General features: G+C 40.6%; 1 protein-coding gene across 21 annotated transcripts in view; it reads left to right on the top strand.

The window, feature by feature from the left end:
- The window catches only part of LOC100406158 (intraflagellar transport protein 122 homolog), a 79,395-nt gene that overhangs the window by 5,586 nt on the left and 56,549 nt on the right, over nt 1–17,260 (top strand). For 17 of the 21 annotated variants that reach the window (XR_013527536.1, XR_013527535.1, XR_013527534.1 and 14 more), the window contains exons 2-7: nt 1,196–1,262; nt 2,834–2,918; nt 11,060–11,138; nt 13,504–13,580; nt 15,796–15,862; nt 16,893–17,039. Coding sequence is in view for 18 of the 21 variants with exons in the window: in XM_035273810.3 (XP_035129701.2) it covers nt 1,196–1,262; nt 2,834–2,918; nt 11,060–11,138; nt 13,504–13,580; nt 15,796–15,862; nt 16,893–17,039 (522 nt within the window). In the remaining 3 variants the exon portion in view is untranslated. Of the gene's footprint in view, nt 1–1,195; nt 1,263–2,832; nt 2,919–3,850; nt 3,968–11,059; nt 11,139–13,503; nt 13,581–15,795; nt 15,863–16,892; nt 17,040–17,260 lie in introns of those variants that run through there. The other 4 variants (XM_078351780.1, XM_078351779.1, XM_078351778.1 and 1 more) reach the window with 2 other exon arrangements.

Raw genomic sequence — 17,260 nt, 5'->3', positions numbered from 1 at the left:
TATTTTTTCTTGTTTGTTTGTTTGTACCCGCCCCCCCCGCCCCCCAACGGAGTCTTGCTTAGTCACCCAGATTGGAGTACAGTGACACAATCACAGCTCACTGCAACCTCTGCCTCCTGGGCTCAAGTAATTCTTCTTCCTCAGCCTCCAGCCTCCCAAGTAGCTAGGATTACAGACGCCTGCCACCACACCCAGCTAATTTTGTATTTTTAGTAGAGACAGGGTTATACCGTTTTGGCCAGGCTGGTCTTGAATTCCTGACTTTGTGATTTGCCCGCCTTGGCCTCCCAAAGTGCTGAGATTATAGGCATGAGTCACTGTGCCTGGCCTCAGCTTCCCTATCTATGTTTGCAGCTCAATTTTTCAGGCTGCTGTTTGTTAGAAAAAATAATTTCTCGGGCTGCTTTTTGTTAAAGGAAAGTTCCACCGAAGACTCTGTTACTCTCACTATCTGCCTAAAGAATTTCTTTCTAGCTCCTTTATCACTGTGTCTTCCTCCATAGAATCCTATATGTTTTCGTGTATCTCTTAAAGCCTTTTATCAGAGTACTATTCTGTATTTCATTCAATCTAATAGGTTATTGATTATAATATACCATTGTTTTGTGTATCAATAAGAAAGCAAAAAATGCTGCCAGTAACAGTGAAACATCAATTATGAGACACATCCTAACCTCAGAGGTGAGAAAATGTGAAACCAAAAATGTATGCTTTAGAATTGATGACATAGGGTGTAGTTCTTTGTGAAAGTGCCTGATTCACACCTCTCTGGATGGTAATTTCCCTGAGGGGAGGGAGAGACTATGATCCATTCACATCTGCTGGTGCCTAGCACCTAAGAGAGACTCAGTATCTGTAGATTTACTGGCCCTCACACAGTCTCTCAGGTTGTCTAGCTTTCATGGTATTATTATACGAGTTAGTACCCTCAACTGTCGACCCTTTGAATAATTTTTTTGTGTCTGGCTTCTGGACAAGAGGAAATTGGAACAAAGAGCTACCTACTGAGTGGATCATGATTGAATGGGTTGCTGTGGTGCAGGGGTTCAATGGAATTTGCAACAAAAATAGTCATTCTTTTTCTCCTCAGCACACACACAGTGTTTGTTAATGGAAATAAAGTTTACTTTCCTGGCTGTTAGCAGACTTTATCATTTTGGTTCCTAATTGTTTTTTTGTCTCGTCTCCTTTTTAGTATAAATGACATCGCATTTAAGCCTGATGGAACCCAACTGATTTTGGCTGCTGGAAACAGATTACTGGTAGGATTTTGTCTTCGATTCCTCTTAAAGTACTTCCCCCACCTCCTTCTTATAAGTACTCTGAAATTTGACCCTTTTTTGAGATAAAAAGGGCCAGGGTGAAAAAAACCTTCCTTGTTACTTTTTAATAGGGAAGGAAATGGTCTATTTAAAACAGGCAAGTAAACTATCAGATAGGAAGCTTTGAGACACCTATGAAAGAGTTGAAAACAATTAATCACGATGCCTTTGAAACTGGACTGGTGTCAGTTTATATTTTGTCCCCCAGAAAAATTCAAGCAACTGGACTGAAGGTGCTCTGTCCATGAAAAGTCAGATAGCCTGACCCCAACTTTTAGGCATTGGCCTACCTAAACAATTCCATATGGTTGTTGTCCTATTTTTCATATTTTCAAAGAACACAATCTCCCTCTGGAACCTATTCAGGTGTATAAAAGTAATTTTTGGAGAAACTCTTAAGTTTGACCTAAAAACCTTTGTGTGATTTCTCCTGCCTGAGTCTACTTCTTCTTCTCTGTTGTCTCTACATATGCAGACTGATTAATCTCCATTCTTTGTATGGTTAACTACATAATCTTAAAACATGGTTAAATTGTTCTGCAGACTTCTCTCCAGTGTAAACAATTTAAATCCTTTTCATTTTTCTTCATAGATTATCTTTTCCAACACTCTGTTTTGGAAAGTTTTGTCTTGATTTCTCAGATGGTGTATTTTTTAAATCTCCACAGTGATAGCCATCACAAAGCTCTCAAATATCTTAAATCCATATTACAGCCGAGTTTTATTTATTAGAGACAGGGTCGTGCTCTTTTGCTCAAGCTGGTGTGCAGTGGTGCAGTCATAAATCACTGCAGCCGCAAAGTCCTGGGCTTAAGGGATCTTCCCACCTCAGCCTCATGAGTAGCTAGGATTGTGGACACACACCAACTAGCCCACCTAATTTTTAAATTAATTTTTTTTTTTTTGGTAGAGATGGGGTTCATTTTGTTGCCCACGCTGGTCTTGAACACCTGGTTTCAAGCAATCCTCCCGCCTCAGCCTGCCAAAGTGTTGGGATTACAGGTGTGAGCTACCATGCCTGGCCTACAGCTGGGTTTTATAACATTCCCTCCTACTTGAAAACCCAGAGTTCTGTGACTTTCAAACTCTTGGTAGCAAATCTCTCTATTATGTTGATTTAGTTCACGGCTGGCACTAAAATTTAATCATGTTGTCGCTGGCTGTTTTTATGGGCTGGTTTTATTTAGGAGGGCCTGCCTTGATTGGTCATATATCCAAATTCAGGTAAGGATGAGTGTAAAGAATTTCCATGGAGTGAGTAATTGAACCTTTGGTTCTCAAAGATTTGTGTATATTCCTGATCATATAGTGCATAGACTTGGGACCTCTACTTCTTGGTCACCCAACTTTAAGTCACATTGTTTCTGGTTTTACAGTGTAGTTTTTATTGGATACAAATTTAGAATATTGACACATGTAGTGTTATAAAAACAAAAATAGCAGTAGCAATCCTGTAGGAATTCTGACTAATAGATATCACATGGATACTCTGTATTTGTCTCTTTTGCCAGGTTTATGACACCTCTGATGGCACCTTACTTCAGCCCCTCAAGGGACACAAGGACACTGTATACTGTGTGGCATATGCAAAGGATGGTAAAAGACTGCTCTGGGTTTTCATTCTCTATAATGGCCTCATCATTGTTCATTTTTCTCCTTAGTCACTTTTTAATTATTTGTAGTAAGCTAGAGTACAACTTGCAAGTTCAGAAGACAGTGAAGTTGCTTAGACTTCAGTTCAGTCATTCAATCCAGCAAGTATTTATTGAGGGCATCTACGTGCCAGCACTGTTCAAGCTGCTTGAGATATTTCAGAGAAAAAAACAATGGTCCCTCCCCTTACGGGGCTTATGTTTTATGCGGTGGTGGTGAGGAGTGAGGGAGGAAGAGAATATAAGGAAAGACATACAGTATACATAGTAAATAGGTAAATTAAGCAGTATGCTGGAAAGTGATAAGTGCTATAAAAGAAGAAAAAGTAGAGCAGAATTAGGGGAGTTGAGAATGCTGGGCAGGGCAGGGGGTTGGATGCAGGGTTGAATTAGATTAGTGAGGGTGAGCTCGTTGAGATAAGGACAGGTGAGCAAAGACTTGAAGTCAGGAGGCAGTGAGATTGTGCCAGTGGGCATCTAGGGGAAGAGGGCTCCTTGCAGGGGAAGAGCCATTGCAAAGGCCCTCAGGTGTGGCTGTGCCTGCTAGGAGCTGGATCAGAGAATCAGGGGAATTATAGGGGATGAGGATAGAGCGGTAACAGACATGGGATGGGTCAGATCAGGCTGGTTATCATAAAGATTTTGATTCTCAGTCAAAATGGGGGAACTACTGAAAGGTCAGTAGAGGAAGAATCTGATCTGATTTATATTTTAAAAGGATCCCTCTAGTTGCTGAGTTGGAAACAGACTGCAAGAGGTGAGGGTTGGAGCATCTGAGTGAGGAAGCATCATCCAAACAAGGGGTGAGGGTGGCTCAGATCTCTATGGGGGCAGAGGAGATGGTGAGAAATGATCAGACTTTGGATTTAATCGAAGGGTGGAGCCAACTGGAATGCCTGACAGCTTGAATATGGGATGTGAAGAAAAAAGAGTCAAAGTTTTTGACCTGAGGACTGAAAGGATGCCCCACCACTGAGATGAGAAAGACTGCAGGTAGAGAAAACTTATAGTTGAAGATCAGGAATTCAGTTTTACATATGCTGAAATTTGAGAAAAGTTGATGATGTAGCAGAGGGGAGAGAACTGCTGGAACAGAGTTGTTGAATAGGCAAGAGGAGGTAGGATCTAGGGCATAGATGGGATATTTGCTTTAGGTAGGGGCATGGTAGGAACTACAGAGGCCGGCAGATGGGGACAGTGTGGTAGTAGGAATCTAATAGAAATTCTCAATTCCTTCCATTTTTTTTTTTTTTTCAGTGAAGTAGGAATCAACATCAACTGAGAGTAACAATAGGGAAGAGAGGTTTCAGAAAGTTGAGGAGAAAGGAAAAAGTGTAATATCACTGCCTTAGAGAATGGGAGAGTGAGTGGACCCAGGAGGTGTAGTGGGATCCCCAGTAACATGAAGGGTTGTCTTGAAGGTTGTGATCATGAATCGAAAGTGAGATTAGTTGGTGTGATTGTTTTTTTCTCCAGCCATTTTGAGCTGTATAGTGGCAGAAGGAGTGAATTTAACGAAAGGTGGTTTTGCAAGCACATTTGAAGGTGAAGTAGGAGGGCAAGGGAGCAGAAAGTATATACAAATAAACAATTACATACATTAGCCTTGAATTGTTGGCTGAATAATGAGGGGAGAGATGACAGCAATGGATTAGTAGTAGTGGTAGTAGTAGTAGTAGTAGTAGTAGTCGGGTTGAAGGATTATTGCAGTTAGGATACCAGGTAGGTTGGGAAGGAAGGGAAGTGGTAGTCAGGGAATGGGTGCATGAAACTGAGATTTAAATTTTTAAAAAAATAAATCCATGCTACCCCACAGCATGGGATTAGTGGGAAAAACATGGGCTTTGGAATGAGACAGTTGTGAGTTCCAATCCCAACCCAAAACCAGAATTCTGTGAGCTTGAGCTGGTTATTGAGTCTGAGTCACGATTTCCTCATGTGTCAAATGGATATAAGATTATAGATAGCATTCTGTAGCCACTGCCTAGAAGTCATAAAATTGTAATGTTATAATGCTTGAATGAACCTTGAAAGTTATTCCAGTCCCAGGTTTTTAACTTCTTTTGGCTGATGGGCCTGTTTGAGAATCAGATGGAAGCTTTAGACCACTTTCTAGAAAAATGCATATTGTTCATGTATATGCAGAATTTCTTGCATATAATTTTAGTCTGATTAGTCCATTCTCTTCACTTTATCGTACATAAAGACATAGACAATTGTCCAGGCACAGTGGCTCATGCCTATAATCCTACTGTAATCTGGGAGCCTGAGTTGGGAGGGTTGCTTAAGGCAGGAGTTTGACACAGCCTGGACAACATAGTGAGACTCTATCTTTAAAAAAAAAAAAGACAAGTCATGTGTCTTGCCAAGGCCATGGCCCAAAGACAAAACTAATTTCTTGCTTCATAGTCAGGTGTGCTATACCATGGTATTCATATATTTTTGTGTGTGTGCATGCTTGAGTTCAAGTTTAGAGTAATGTTTTAGGGAGACCTGTGAGGAGGGAGCCTGGAGAGCTGAAGTGTTTCTGCGTCGTCCTAGTGGCTGTTGAGGAATGTGGGTGAGTCTAGGGCCCAGTATAAGGCCCAGCAGGTACAGAAAGCTATTGGGCCTCTGGTGTTTATAAGCATAGCAGGGCTCTTTAACCTGCAACACCATTAAGGCACTTGAGGATGTCAGAGTGTGACCTGTCAGTAGTGGCATTTGCACAGCACTTTGCGGATTCCTGTCACATATATCTCATTTGATCCAACAACCCTCTGAAGCAGGCAGCAAGGGGACTCTTATCTCTGTTCAAAGATGAGAAGACAGACTTGGAGCAATTACAGGCGATGGTGGCAGAGACAGGCCTAACCCAGTTCCTCTGACTGCAGGGCCATCGTTCTTTCTAGTGCATCATGCTGCCTCTTCATGACAGCTTTATAATGATTAAGAAGTCTTTTACTCCTCAAAGCTGGTTTTTTCCTCTTAGACCTGAAGATTGAGGTACACTGAATTCCAGCTTTGCTCTTTAAGTCTACTTGTTTCTGATTTCTCCTGTAAGTTTAATAAGTATTTAATGAGAAACCATGATATAAAAATATGTAAGACATAGTTGGGTTTTTTTTTGTTCAAAAGAAACAATATAATATGAAGAAATAATAGAAATAGCTAATTTTTTTTTTAGCATTGATTATATTCCAAGCCCAGTTCTAAGCAACATAGGGTTGGGGGTGCCACTTCCTGTGCAATCAAAAATCTGCATGTAATTTCTGAACCCCCCAAAATTTCACTATTAATAGCTTACTGTTGACCAGAAGCCTTACCTGTAACATGAACAGTTAACACTTATTTTTATACGTATTATCTATTGTATTCTTAGAATAAGTAAGCTAGAGAAAATGTTAATTGAGAAAAAAGAAAAATATATTTACTCCTCATTAAATGGAAGTGGATCATCATAAAGGTCTTCATTTTCATGTTCTTCAGGTTGAATAGGCAGAGGAGGAAGAGGAGGGGTTGCTGATGCTGTGCCAGGGAGACAGAGGGAAAAGAAAATTCACATATAAAAGTGGACTCATGTAGTTAAAACTCACGTTGTTCAGGGGTCAACTGTATGTATACACATACACTCATTTAATCTTCACACCAACTATGAGGTGAATACTAATATTGTATCCATTTTTCAAATGAGGAAATGAAAGCATAGAGCTTTTTAGTAGCTTGTTTGGTTCATGCAGCTGGTCAATGAGATGACCAGGAATTCTGACCCAGGGACTCTGAGCCCAAAGCTTGTGCTTTTCATCACCATCACCTGTTACCTACCAGGATGAGGGAGGAGTGATGGAAATAATAAGAGCAGTTTCATAATTTAGGATTTACAGCAATATCTTGTGGCTCACCCTAATATCTATTATTTCAACTACTATAAAAGGTACTTGGCCAGGCGTGGTGGCTCATGCCTGTAATCCCAGCACTTTGGGAGGCCAAGGTGATCAGATCAAAAGGTAAGGAATTTGAGACCAGCCTAGCCAGCACAGTGAAACCCCGTCTCTACTAAAAATACAACAAATTACCTGGGCATGGTGGTGTGCACCTGTAATCCCAGCTACTCAGGAGGCTGAGGCAGGAGAAATGCTTGAACCCGAGAGGCGGAGCTTGCAGTGAGCCGAGATTGTGCCACTGCACTCTAGCCTGGGCAACAGAGCTAGACCCCATCTCAAAAAAAAAAAAAAAAAGGTACTTTACAGATACTATCTTAGTTGACTCCCACAAAAATACTCTGAGGAAGATATTATTCCTCTGTGTTTCAGATGAAGGCATTGAGGTTCAGAGAACAGTGACTTGCCCAAGGTCACCTTCCACTTGCCCTGCAAATACAGTCTAAAAGTCCTTAAGGTATACAAAATGTGACCCATGCTTACCTCTTAATCCTTATCTCTCACCAGAGTAGGTGAAGACCTCCTGTTGTTTGCTGCCATGATACCGTGATCCTCTTCCAAATGCTTCTAATTGTGTAACAGTGTAATTAATAACAAATTACTTGTTATATGTTGCCTCTTTCCAGTCTGTTCCTTCATAAAGCACAAGTAGTATGAAAATGCAAATCTGATCTATCACTCTTTGCTTAAAACCTTTCTTTGGCTTCCCGTTGCTTTAGGATAAAGAGCAAGGCTCTACTGTGTCCCTGAAGCCCCAAGAGATCCTTCCACAACCCACCTCACCCTTCCCTCAGTTCCATGCTGACTCCTCTCATTCCTTCAGACATGCCAGGCTTTTCCTGCCTCAGGGCCTTTGCACATGTGTTCCATCCATGTGGATGGTTCTTTCTCCTCTCTACATCTGGCTAAGCTCTGCTCATCCTTTAAGTCTCCACTGAAGGATCTCATCCTTAGAGAAATCTTCCCTCATCTAAATTAGGTCCCCCAGGAGATATCAACCAAAGAATAGTTTCAGTCAGACAAAAGGCGTATGTTTTTGATTTGTTGCACAGCATGGTTACCATAGTTAATAATAGTGTATATTTCAAAACTGGTACAGGAATAGATTTAAAATGTTCTCACCATAAAAAGTATCTGCAGTGATGGTTATGTTAATTAGCCTAATCATTCTTCGGTGTGTGTGTATATATATATATATATGTATAAAACATCACGTTGTACTTCCTAAGTAATACTATTTGTCAAAAATAAAAATTTAAGTAAAAAAGTAAATCAGGTTCCCCAGTAATTCCCTTTCATAGGATCTGTGTCTTACCATGTTGTATTTGTGTTAGATTAATTTAATTTGATGCCTACTTCTTACACTAGACTAAACTTTATGAAAGTAGGGATCCTGTGTGTTTTAATCATTACTTGATTTCTAGCATAGAACAAGACCGCTACATGTAGTAGGTCCCCAGTACATCTTTGTTTACTCAGTGTCAGACAAAGCAGGTTTGGAACCCAGATATTTTGACTCCAAGGTCCTGCCTCCCAGTACTGATAAGAAGTAATAAAGAAGCGAAAAAGTTATCGATTAGGATCTGATCCAAGATGGCCGACCACTAACAGCTCAGGATTGTAGCTCAGTGAAAGCTCAGAGAACGAGATGATGCCACATCTTTAGACGAATTTTCATCACTCACTGATTAGCCGATTCCCAGTGGAGGAGCCCCACGGGTCGCCAGTGCGACTCTTGTGGCCACCGCAGCGGTTTTGCCGGCGTCGCGGTTTTGCCGGCGTCTCGGTGCAGCAGCTCTTCATGCAGAGCCAACGGGACTGCTTCCCCTACTGACCGGAGTTTGGAGCTCCAGGAAGTCAGAGCCGCTTGTTGCGGACTCAAGAGGGAAGCCAGACCAGAGATTCCCGGGCAGAAGAGCACATCAGTCTTATCGCTGCTATTTAGGCCGCCACAGTGGGTTGCTCGGATCCCAGCAGTGGGAATCAATAAGTCGGACGTCGACTCAGAAACCTAATTAGAAAGGCGGTTCATCTACAATGAAGGGAAAAAAACAGCCTAAGAAGGCCGAGTATACTCAAAATCAGAACCCATCAGCAATGGAACAAGCCCTGATAGAAAAGGAATCATCAGCAACCGAACAAGCCCTGATGGAAAAGGACTCATCAGTAACGGAACAAGCCCTGATGGAAAAGGACTGTGTTCCATTATCTGAAGCAGGCTTTAAAAGGTGGATGATAAGAAACTTCTGGGAGTTAAAGGAACTTGTTCTAACCCAATGTAAAGAAACTAAGAACTTGGAAAAAAGGTTAGATGAAATGTTGAAAAGAATAGACAATATAGAGAGGAATATAAATGAACTTATGGAGTTGAAAAATACAACAGGAGAACTTAGTGAAATATGTACAAGCTTAAACAGCCGAATGGATCAAGCAGAAGAAAGGATATCAGAGGTCGAAGACCAACTTAATGAAACAAAACGACAAGACAAGAATAGAGAAAAAAGGATAAAAAGGAATGAGCAAAGTCTCCAAGCAATCTGGGACTATGTGAAAAGACCTAATATACGCTTGATTGGTGTACCTGAATGTGACGGAGAGAATGAATTCAAGCTGGAAAATACTCTCCAGGACATTATCCAGGAAAATTTTCCTAATTTAGCAAAGCAGGACACTATTCAACCCCAGGCAATACAGAGAACACCACAAAGATATTCCTCAAGAAGACCAACCCCAAGGCACATAATCGTTAGATTCACCAAGATCGAAACGAAGGAGAAAATATTAAGGGCAGCCAGAGAGAAAGATCAAGTTACCCATAAAGGTAAGCCTATTAGGCTTACAGCAGATCTCTCAACGGAAACCCTACAAGCTAGAAGAGAGTAGGGGCCAATATTCAATATACTTAATCAACAGAACTTTCAGCCCAGAATTTCATATTCTGCCAATTTAAGCTTTACATTTGAAGGAAAAATAAAATCTTTTAGGAACAAGCAAGTACTCAGAGATTTTATTACCACCAGGCCTGCTTTACAAGACCTTCTAAAAGAAGCATTATACACAGAAAGGAACAACCAGTATGACCCTTTCTAAAAATACACCAAAAAGTAAAGAGCATTAACATAAAGAAGAATTTTCATCAACGAAAGGACAAAATAGCCAGTTAATATCAAATGGCAGCAACCCTAAATTTAAATCGACCAAATCTCCCAATCAAAAGATACAGACAAAATCTAACGGTATATCCAAAGATATACATAGACTCAAAATAAAGGGTTGGAAAAAAAAAGTACCAACCAAATGGAGAGCAAAAATAAATAAATAAAAAGCAGGAGTTGCAATTTTCATATTTGACAAAATAGATTTCAAAGCTACAAGGATACAAGTAAGGGTAAAAGGATTAATGTAATAATAAGAGATCTTAACACCCAGATACATAAGACCCATAATGAGATTTAGATTCAACGAGACAGAAAATTGATAACGATATCTGGGACTGGAACTAAGATCCAGAACAAATAAACTCAATAGAGCTCTCCATTTTAAACACACAAAATATACATTATCCACAAAATCTAACAATATATCTAAAGATATACAAAGACTCAAAACAAGGGGATGGAAAAAAACTCACCAACCAAATGGAGAGCAAAAAAATAAATAAATAAAAAGCAGGAGTTGCAATTCTCACACTTAATAAAATAGATCTCAAAGCTACAAGGATGCAAGGGTAAAAGGATTAATGTAACAATAAGAGATCTTAACACCCAGATACATAAGACACATAATGAGATTTAGATTCAACGAGACAACAAATTGATAACGGTATCCAGGACTTGAACTCAGAGCCAGAACAAATAAACACAATAGAGGTCTCCATTTTAAACACATAAAATATGCATTAACCACTTTAAACACTCAAAATATTGATCGGCCATTATTGAAACCCATTTTAGGAATGAAGTAATATTTTCCTTTTTCCCTCTTTTTCTTTTTTTCCCCTTCTTTTTCTCTTCTTCCCTCTAAAAAAAAAAAAAAAAAAAAAGAAGTAGTAGTAAAGAAGCTAACACTTACTAGGTACCTTAAAGAAGCAGTTTTCTAAAGAAGTCTCTCTGGAAATTCTGGTTTCAGATAAATGTAAGACTTTCTGTTTTAAAAACACTTTTAGGCAAGCGCTTTGCTTCTGGATCAGCTGACAAAAGCATTATTATCTGGACATCAAAACTGGAAGGCATTCTGAAGTACACGTAAGTAACCATTTGGGTGTATGGTATTATGAGTTTGATGCTTATTGAGTAATTATAGCGAAAGCCTCTTAGAAAAGATGTAGGGGAAAACTTTTTTCTCTTAAATTGAACTAGAAATGAAGTTGTGGGTGTGTGTGGTTGGTATAGGAAAGTTGACTAGTGAATCAGTTAATGACTATTTCTTGGCCACTTACTGGTGTGGCCAGCACTGGGCTAGGTGTTTTCATGTAGCTCATCTCAGTTCATCTGACATTGCAGACTCTATCCTACCCCCAACCTGTCATCTTTCATTGTCCCTGTCTCAGAGAATGGCCTTATATCCACCCAGTGTCAAGTGTCAGAAACTTTGGGTGAGTGTGCTCCAGGCCTCCTCTCTCTATTGGGGATCTGCTATGTTCTTCTCCTCTTCTTCTAGTAGTCGGTCCCTACTTACCCCGCAAATCTCAGACTCAAATATCACTTTCTTTCTAAGGGCTTTCCTGCCTCTCTAGACTGGGGCAGGCCTCTTTTGAGACATTTGTCACAATCATAGTTTTAGATTTATTCTGGTGACTGATCGGTATTGCTCATCAGCCTGTAAGTTTCGTGAGGGCAGATACTGCGTCTTTTTTTTTTTTCCCTCACTCTTATGTCCCTGATACCATGCTATCATGCCTGGCCCATAATTGATACTCACCAATTTTCTTCTCTCTTCTCTTCTCTTCTCTTCTCTTCTCTTCTCTTCTCTTCTCTTCTCTTCTCTTCTCTTCTCTTCTCTTCTCTCTCTTCTCTCTTTTCTTTCTTTTCTCTTCTCTCTCTTTCTCTCTGTCTACCAGGCTGTACTGCAGTAGTACATAGCTCCCTTGAACTACAACCTCCCAGGCTTGGGTGATCCTCTTACCTCAGCCTCCCAAATAGCTGGACTGCAAATGCATACCACCACACCTGGCCAATTTTTACATTTTTTTTTCTTGGTAGAGACAGGATTTCACTTTGTTGCCCATACTGATCTTGAACTCCTGGGCGTTCAAAATACTGGGATTACAGGTATGAGCCATTGCAGCTGGCCTCTTCTTTTTAATTGTGGTAAAATAGACATGACATCAGATTTATCATATTAACTACTTTTTGAGTTTACAGTTTAATAATGTTAAATACATTTACATTGTTGTACAACCAATCTCCCAAACTCTTTTATCTTGCTAAACTAAAATTCTCTACCCTTTAAACACCTACTCACCTTTCCCTGTTACTCCTAGCCCCCGGCAACCACCATTCTACTTTCTGTCTCTCTGAGTTTGACTGCTTTACATACCTTGTATAAGTAGAGTCATACAATATTTTGTTCTTTTGTGACTGAGTTATTTCATGTAGTGTAATGTCCTCAAGGCTCATCTGTGTTGTAGCATGTGTCAGAATTTCCTTCCTTCTTTCTTTATTATTATTATTGATTTTTATTTTATTTTGTTTTTGAGATGGAGTCTTGCACTGTTGCCCAGGCTGGAGTGCAGGGGCATGATCTCCACTCACTGCAACCTCTGCCCCCCAGGTTCAAGTGATTCTCCTGCCTCAGACTCCCGAGTAGCTGGGATTACAGGTGCCTGCCACCACACCCAGCTAATTTTTTGTATTTTTAGTAGAGATGGGCTTTCACTATGTTGGCCAGGCTGGTCTCGAACTCCTAACCTTGTGATCCGCCAGCCTTGGCCTGCCAAAGTGCTGGGATTAGAGGTGTGAGCCACTGGGCTCAGTCTTCTTTCCTTTTGAAGTCTAAATATTATTCCATTGTATGTATAGACCACATTTTCTTTATCCATTCATCTGTTGATGGGCACTTGGGTTCCTTCTTCTTAGCTATTACGAATAATGCTACTATGAACATGGGTGCACAAATCAACATACTATTTTTGAGGGAATGAATGAATGAATGAGTGATGTAAGTAAAGTATTACCCACAAGTGAAGGCATAAAACTGAAATGCTATGCATGGTAGATTATTTGCTCAGTTTTCATTGTTGTCTAAGGATTTGTCATGTTTCCAGATCTGGTCTGTAACGCCTTCTGTGCACCTCCATCTTATATTTCTGGGCCTCCACAAAACAGTAAGAGTAACAGCCATACATAAAGCACCTGAAGGTCAAAGGTGGGAGGATTGCTTGAGGCCAAGGGTTCAAAACTCGCCAACATAGCGAGTCCCTATCTCTATAAATAAGAAAACAGTGGGTGAGGAGAAGGTGAATTAATTTCTGTGCTTTTTATTGGTCTCTTGCAGAAGAGTATGTGGTCTATAGTCAGAGGCTGTGGGCTTATCATTAAAATCTTCCGTTGTAGCCATTGACATAATTGTGGTTTGCTGCATAGTAATCTACAGTTGTTTACTTCCCAGGCACAATGATTCTATACAGTGTGTCTCCTACAATCCTGTTACTCATCAACTGGCATCTTGTTCCTCCAGTGATTTTGGTAGGTTCTGATTCCTGATGTCCTGTCTTGGAATAACTGAAAATCTGGGCTAAAAATGCTGAAATGCATTCAATATATGAAGATTTTATCCTGAGAGTTAATACTACTTCTCTACCTTCAATGGCTGAGGGGAGGCTGACAGTTATTCTTTAAATTTTGTAGAAACCAAGACAGGGAATGATGACCTTTACTCTGGTAAGACATCACAGACTACAGGAAGGGCCTCAGCAAAGGAAATTCCAAGAAGGTTGGGAGGGCACAGGCATAACTTGGTAGTTGCTGCCTCTGGGAATCCTTCCTGACTCACCCTGGCAGGGACAGTGCAGTTTTCCTCACCTTTGTGTTGACCCATATCTGCATGTATGTGAAATTCTTCACTGTTGCAGCTGTACATCCTGTGCAGTTTGTCATCATTACTTGTTTAGGTGGCTTTAGCTGTCCTGTCTGAGGGGCTTAACACCTGAGGGGTTCATCCTCTCCATGGTCCTGTGCCAGCATTACAGCACTGGAGTAGTACTGGCACAAAAGAGGTGTCAGTACAATGTCAATTGAGAGAGGGAGGGAGTGAATTTGAGCAGAGGCTTGAAGGTTGTTTCCATTAATGGTTGACTGTGTTTTCAACTCCATCAGTCTGTGTTCCTTGCTAGTAGATACAACCAAGTCGTAAGATGAGGAGTCAGAGGCCTAATCCCTCTGAGTTTCAGTTTCCTTATCTAAAAGGAGCATGCTGCTGTGTTTCGCTGATACAGTTTTGAGGTTCAAAAAAGAGACTGGAATTGAAAGCCAATAGTATAAATAAATGGAGGAAGGCCTATCCTTTGTTTAAAATATTTTATAGCATTTTCTTCATGTGAAGCGCTGGTCTGTGTGCTTACATTGGAAGATTAAAAAGACAAAACAGAATCCCTACCCTCAAGGAGCTTGTGGTCTTAGAGGAAGGTGGGATTTTAAAAAATGTAATATTAAGTAATAGTATTTGTTGAATGCTTATAGTGTGCTAGGCATTGTGCTAAGGATTAGAAATGAATTCCTTTATGAATTTTATGACAGCCCCTCAGGTATCAGGTATTATTCTCATTCCCACCCTGCTGATGAAAAGGAAGTGGAGGTCCCTTAGCTGGTAGGTGGAAGAACCAGGGCTTGGACCTTAGGCCAGGTCATTGCATACAGAGCCTGCTCTGCTAAGCACTGCCAAAGGAGGCCCAGGAGGAAGGAGTTTCCTCCAGCTGGGGGCTCCAGGCAGGCTTAGTGGAACACAGATAATATGTGCAAAACTCAAAATGTTTGGAGGAAGCATTCTGAACCAGGAGAAAGGCAAAAAATAACTTGTTTGATGTTGCACTCGAGTATATAAATCTATTTGTGCACTGGAGTTACTTTCTTGAGTGTACTTTGCAACTTGGCAAAGAATAGAATTTGCTTATGTTATCTAGACACATTTGTTGCTATGACGCACTGAGCCAGGGTATCTGGTATAGGAGGGAGCAAGCCTTAGGTGTTCCATGGAAGAGGAACAGCTCAGATAGGGTCATGTGTGGTGATTGAGACCTATGAAAGAAAAGTAGATTTTCAGAAAGCATCATTGTCATTTTAAATGCTAGGTTATACTCTGGTTGCAATGTCAGAGTTATGAACAGTGAAACTCATTTCTTTGGCAGTTAAAATCCCTGAAAACTTGGCTAGAACTTTACTAATCTATTCTATTTTTCTTTTGAAAGAATTATAGATTCATAGTAAGTTACATAGATGGTACCAAGTAGTCTGTGTAGTTTTCATCCAGTTTCCCCCTGTGGATCTTATGTAGCTATTACACAGTATCAAAACCAGGAAACTGAGACTGGCACACAAAGTTTGTGTATTATGAAGTTCTACTGTTTTATCACATGTGTAGATTACCACCCGTGCAACACAGAACTAAGTCATTACCATGCAGTTACCACTTACCGTCGTATCTATTCTCCTTACCTTCAATTATCTCCAAACCCTGGTAACCACAACTGTTCTCCATTTCTATGAATTTGTCATTCAAGACTATATATATATATATATAAATGGAATCATACAGTATATGACCTTTTGAGACTCAGTTTTTTTTATTCAGCATAAAGTCCTAGAGATCCATCTAAGTTGTTGTATGTTTCAATTATTTGTTCCTTTTTATTGCTGGGTAGTATTCCAACCAATCCATCTGCTTTCTTATTATTGTGCATTGAAGGGTTGTGGTCTCCTGAACAGAAGTCTATCTCCAAACACAAATCAAGCAGCAAGATCATCTGCTGCAGGTAAGTGTAGCTCTGATGATAGGATTTATGTTCCTTTCTCTTCCAAACAGACTCTAAAAATCAGTTATTTCATGCAGTGGAGAAGGTCTTGTGTTAAGTAGTTGATTTAGGCCTCTGTATTTCCTTTTTTCTTCTTTTTTGGTCTCCTTGATGGGAAAGACCTGTGCCTTTGATCGTCAAGCAAAAGAGAACTACAAGTTGCCTTCATGCAGTTACCTAGCAACAAGCCTCCTCAACATCCAGCTGTACTGAGTGGAGGCTCTTTGGAAATGTGAGGCTGTCATTGTCCAGGCAATATGTGTGGGGAAGAAAGCTTTCCTTCCTACGCTTTGATGCTAGACCTGGATTAGAATCCAGATTCTGTCGTTGACAGGCCATGTGACTTCAGGAAAGTTACTAAATCTTTCTGAGCTGGAGCCTTATGTTCCTCATCTACAAATAGGGATAAAAATACTGACTTAATGGGATTATTGTGAAATACACACAAACTCATGAGCATAAAGCATGCAGTACAGCACCTGGCATACAGTAGACACTCTAAATGGTAGCTGTTCTTGCTGTCCAACTTCTAGGAGTATAGCCCTTCTGTTAACATCTTTTGAGCACCTGCTATAGAGCAAGCAAACAAGCTCTGTTCTAGGGGTTGGACAACACCAAGTCTCTTCTTAAGGTGCTCTTTAAGTGGGAGGGGATTGAGATGGAGAGTGGGGAGTGGTGGCTGGCCCAGAGATGTAGATACAGCTAAGGCCTGTCGTAGAGGTATGTACAGAGGGCCCTGGGAGCTCAGAAAAAGGCATGGACTTCTCTTCTCACTGTTGCCTTCACTTCTCACTGTTGATTACAGAACGAAATAGCATTTTAAGTTTGATCCTCTGACTTTATTATGTCAGGACCAGCAATAATGAAACCATATCCCAGCTGTTGCTGCCTCATCAGACTTTTATTTCAAACCAAGGCATCATCCTCATTAGTTTTACCTTCTGTGGGGTGCTTCCTCTATCCCCATGCCCTTTGTTGGTTGTGTGCGCAGCTGGACAAATGATGGTCAGTACCTGGCGCTGGGAATGTTCAATGGGATCATCAGCATACGGAACAAAAATGGCGAGGAGAAAGTGAAGATTGAGCGGCCGGGGGGCTCCCTCTCGCCAGTATGGTCCATCTGCTGGAACCCTTCAAGGTACTCTTAAAGTTGTCCTCCTTCTAGAACAAACACCATCATGAAGAAGGGCTTTCTGTCTTCTTGAGGTCACCCTACATTCAAAGTCTTCTCACCTCACTTGAATGGTCTGTTTTAGAACCTGTTCCATTTGTATGGATTTTTTTTAATGGTTCTGCTGCCTAGGAATGTAAGGAACTTTTTAAGAGCCTGCTCAAAAGTTGAGTTTTGGAATGAATACT

Source organism: Callithrix jacchus, chromosome 15 (assembly GCF_049354715.1).
Source record: "Callithrix jacchus isolate 240 chromosome 15, calJac240_pri, whole genome shotgun sequence".
Lineage (NCBI taxonomy): Eukaryota > Metazoa > Chordata > Mammalia > Primates > Cebidae > Callithrix > Callithrix jacchus.
This window is presented reverse-complemented; position numbering and strand designations above follow the sequence as displayed.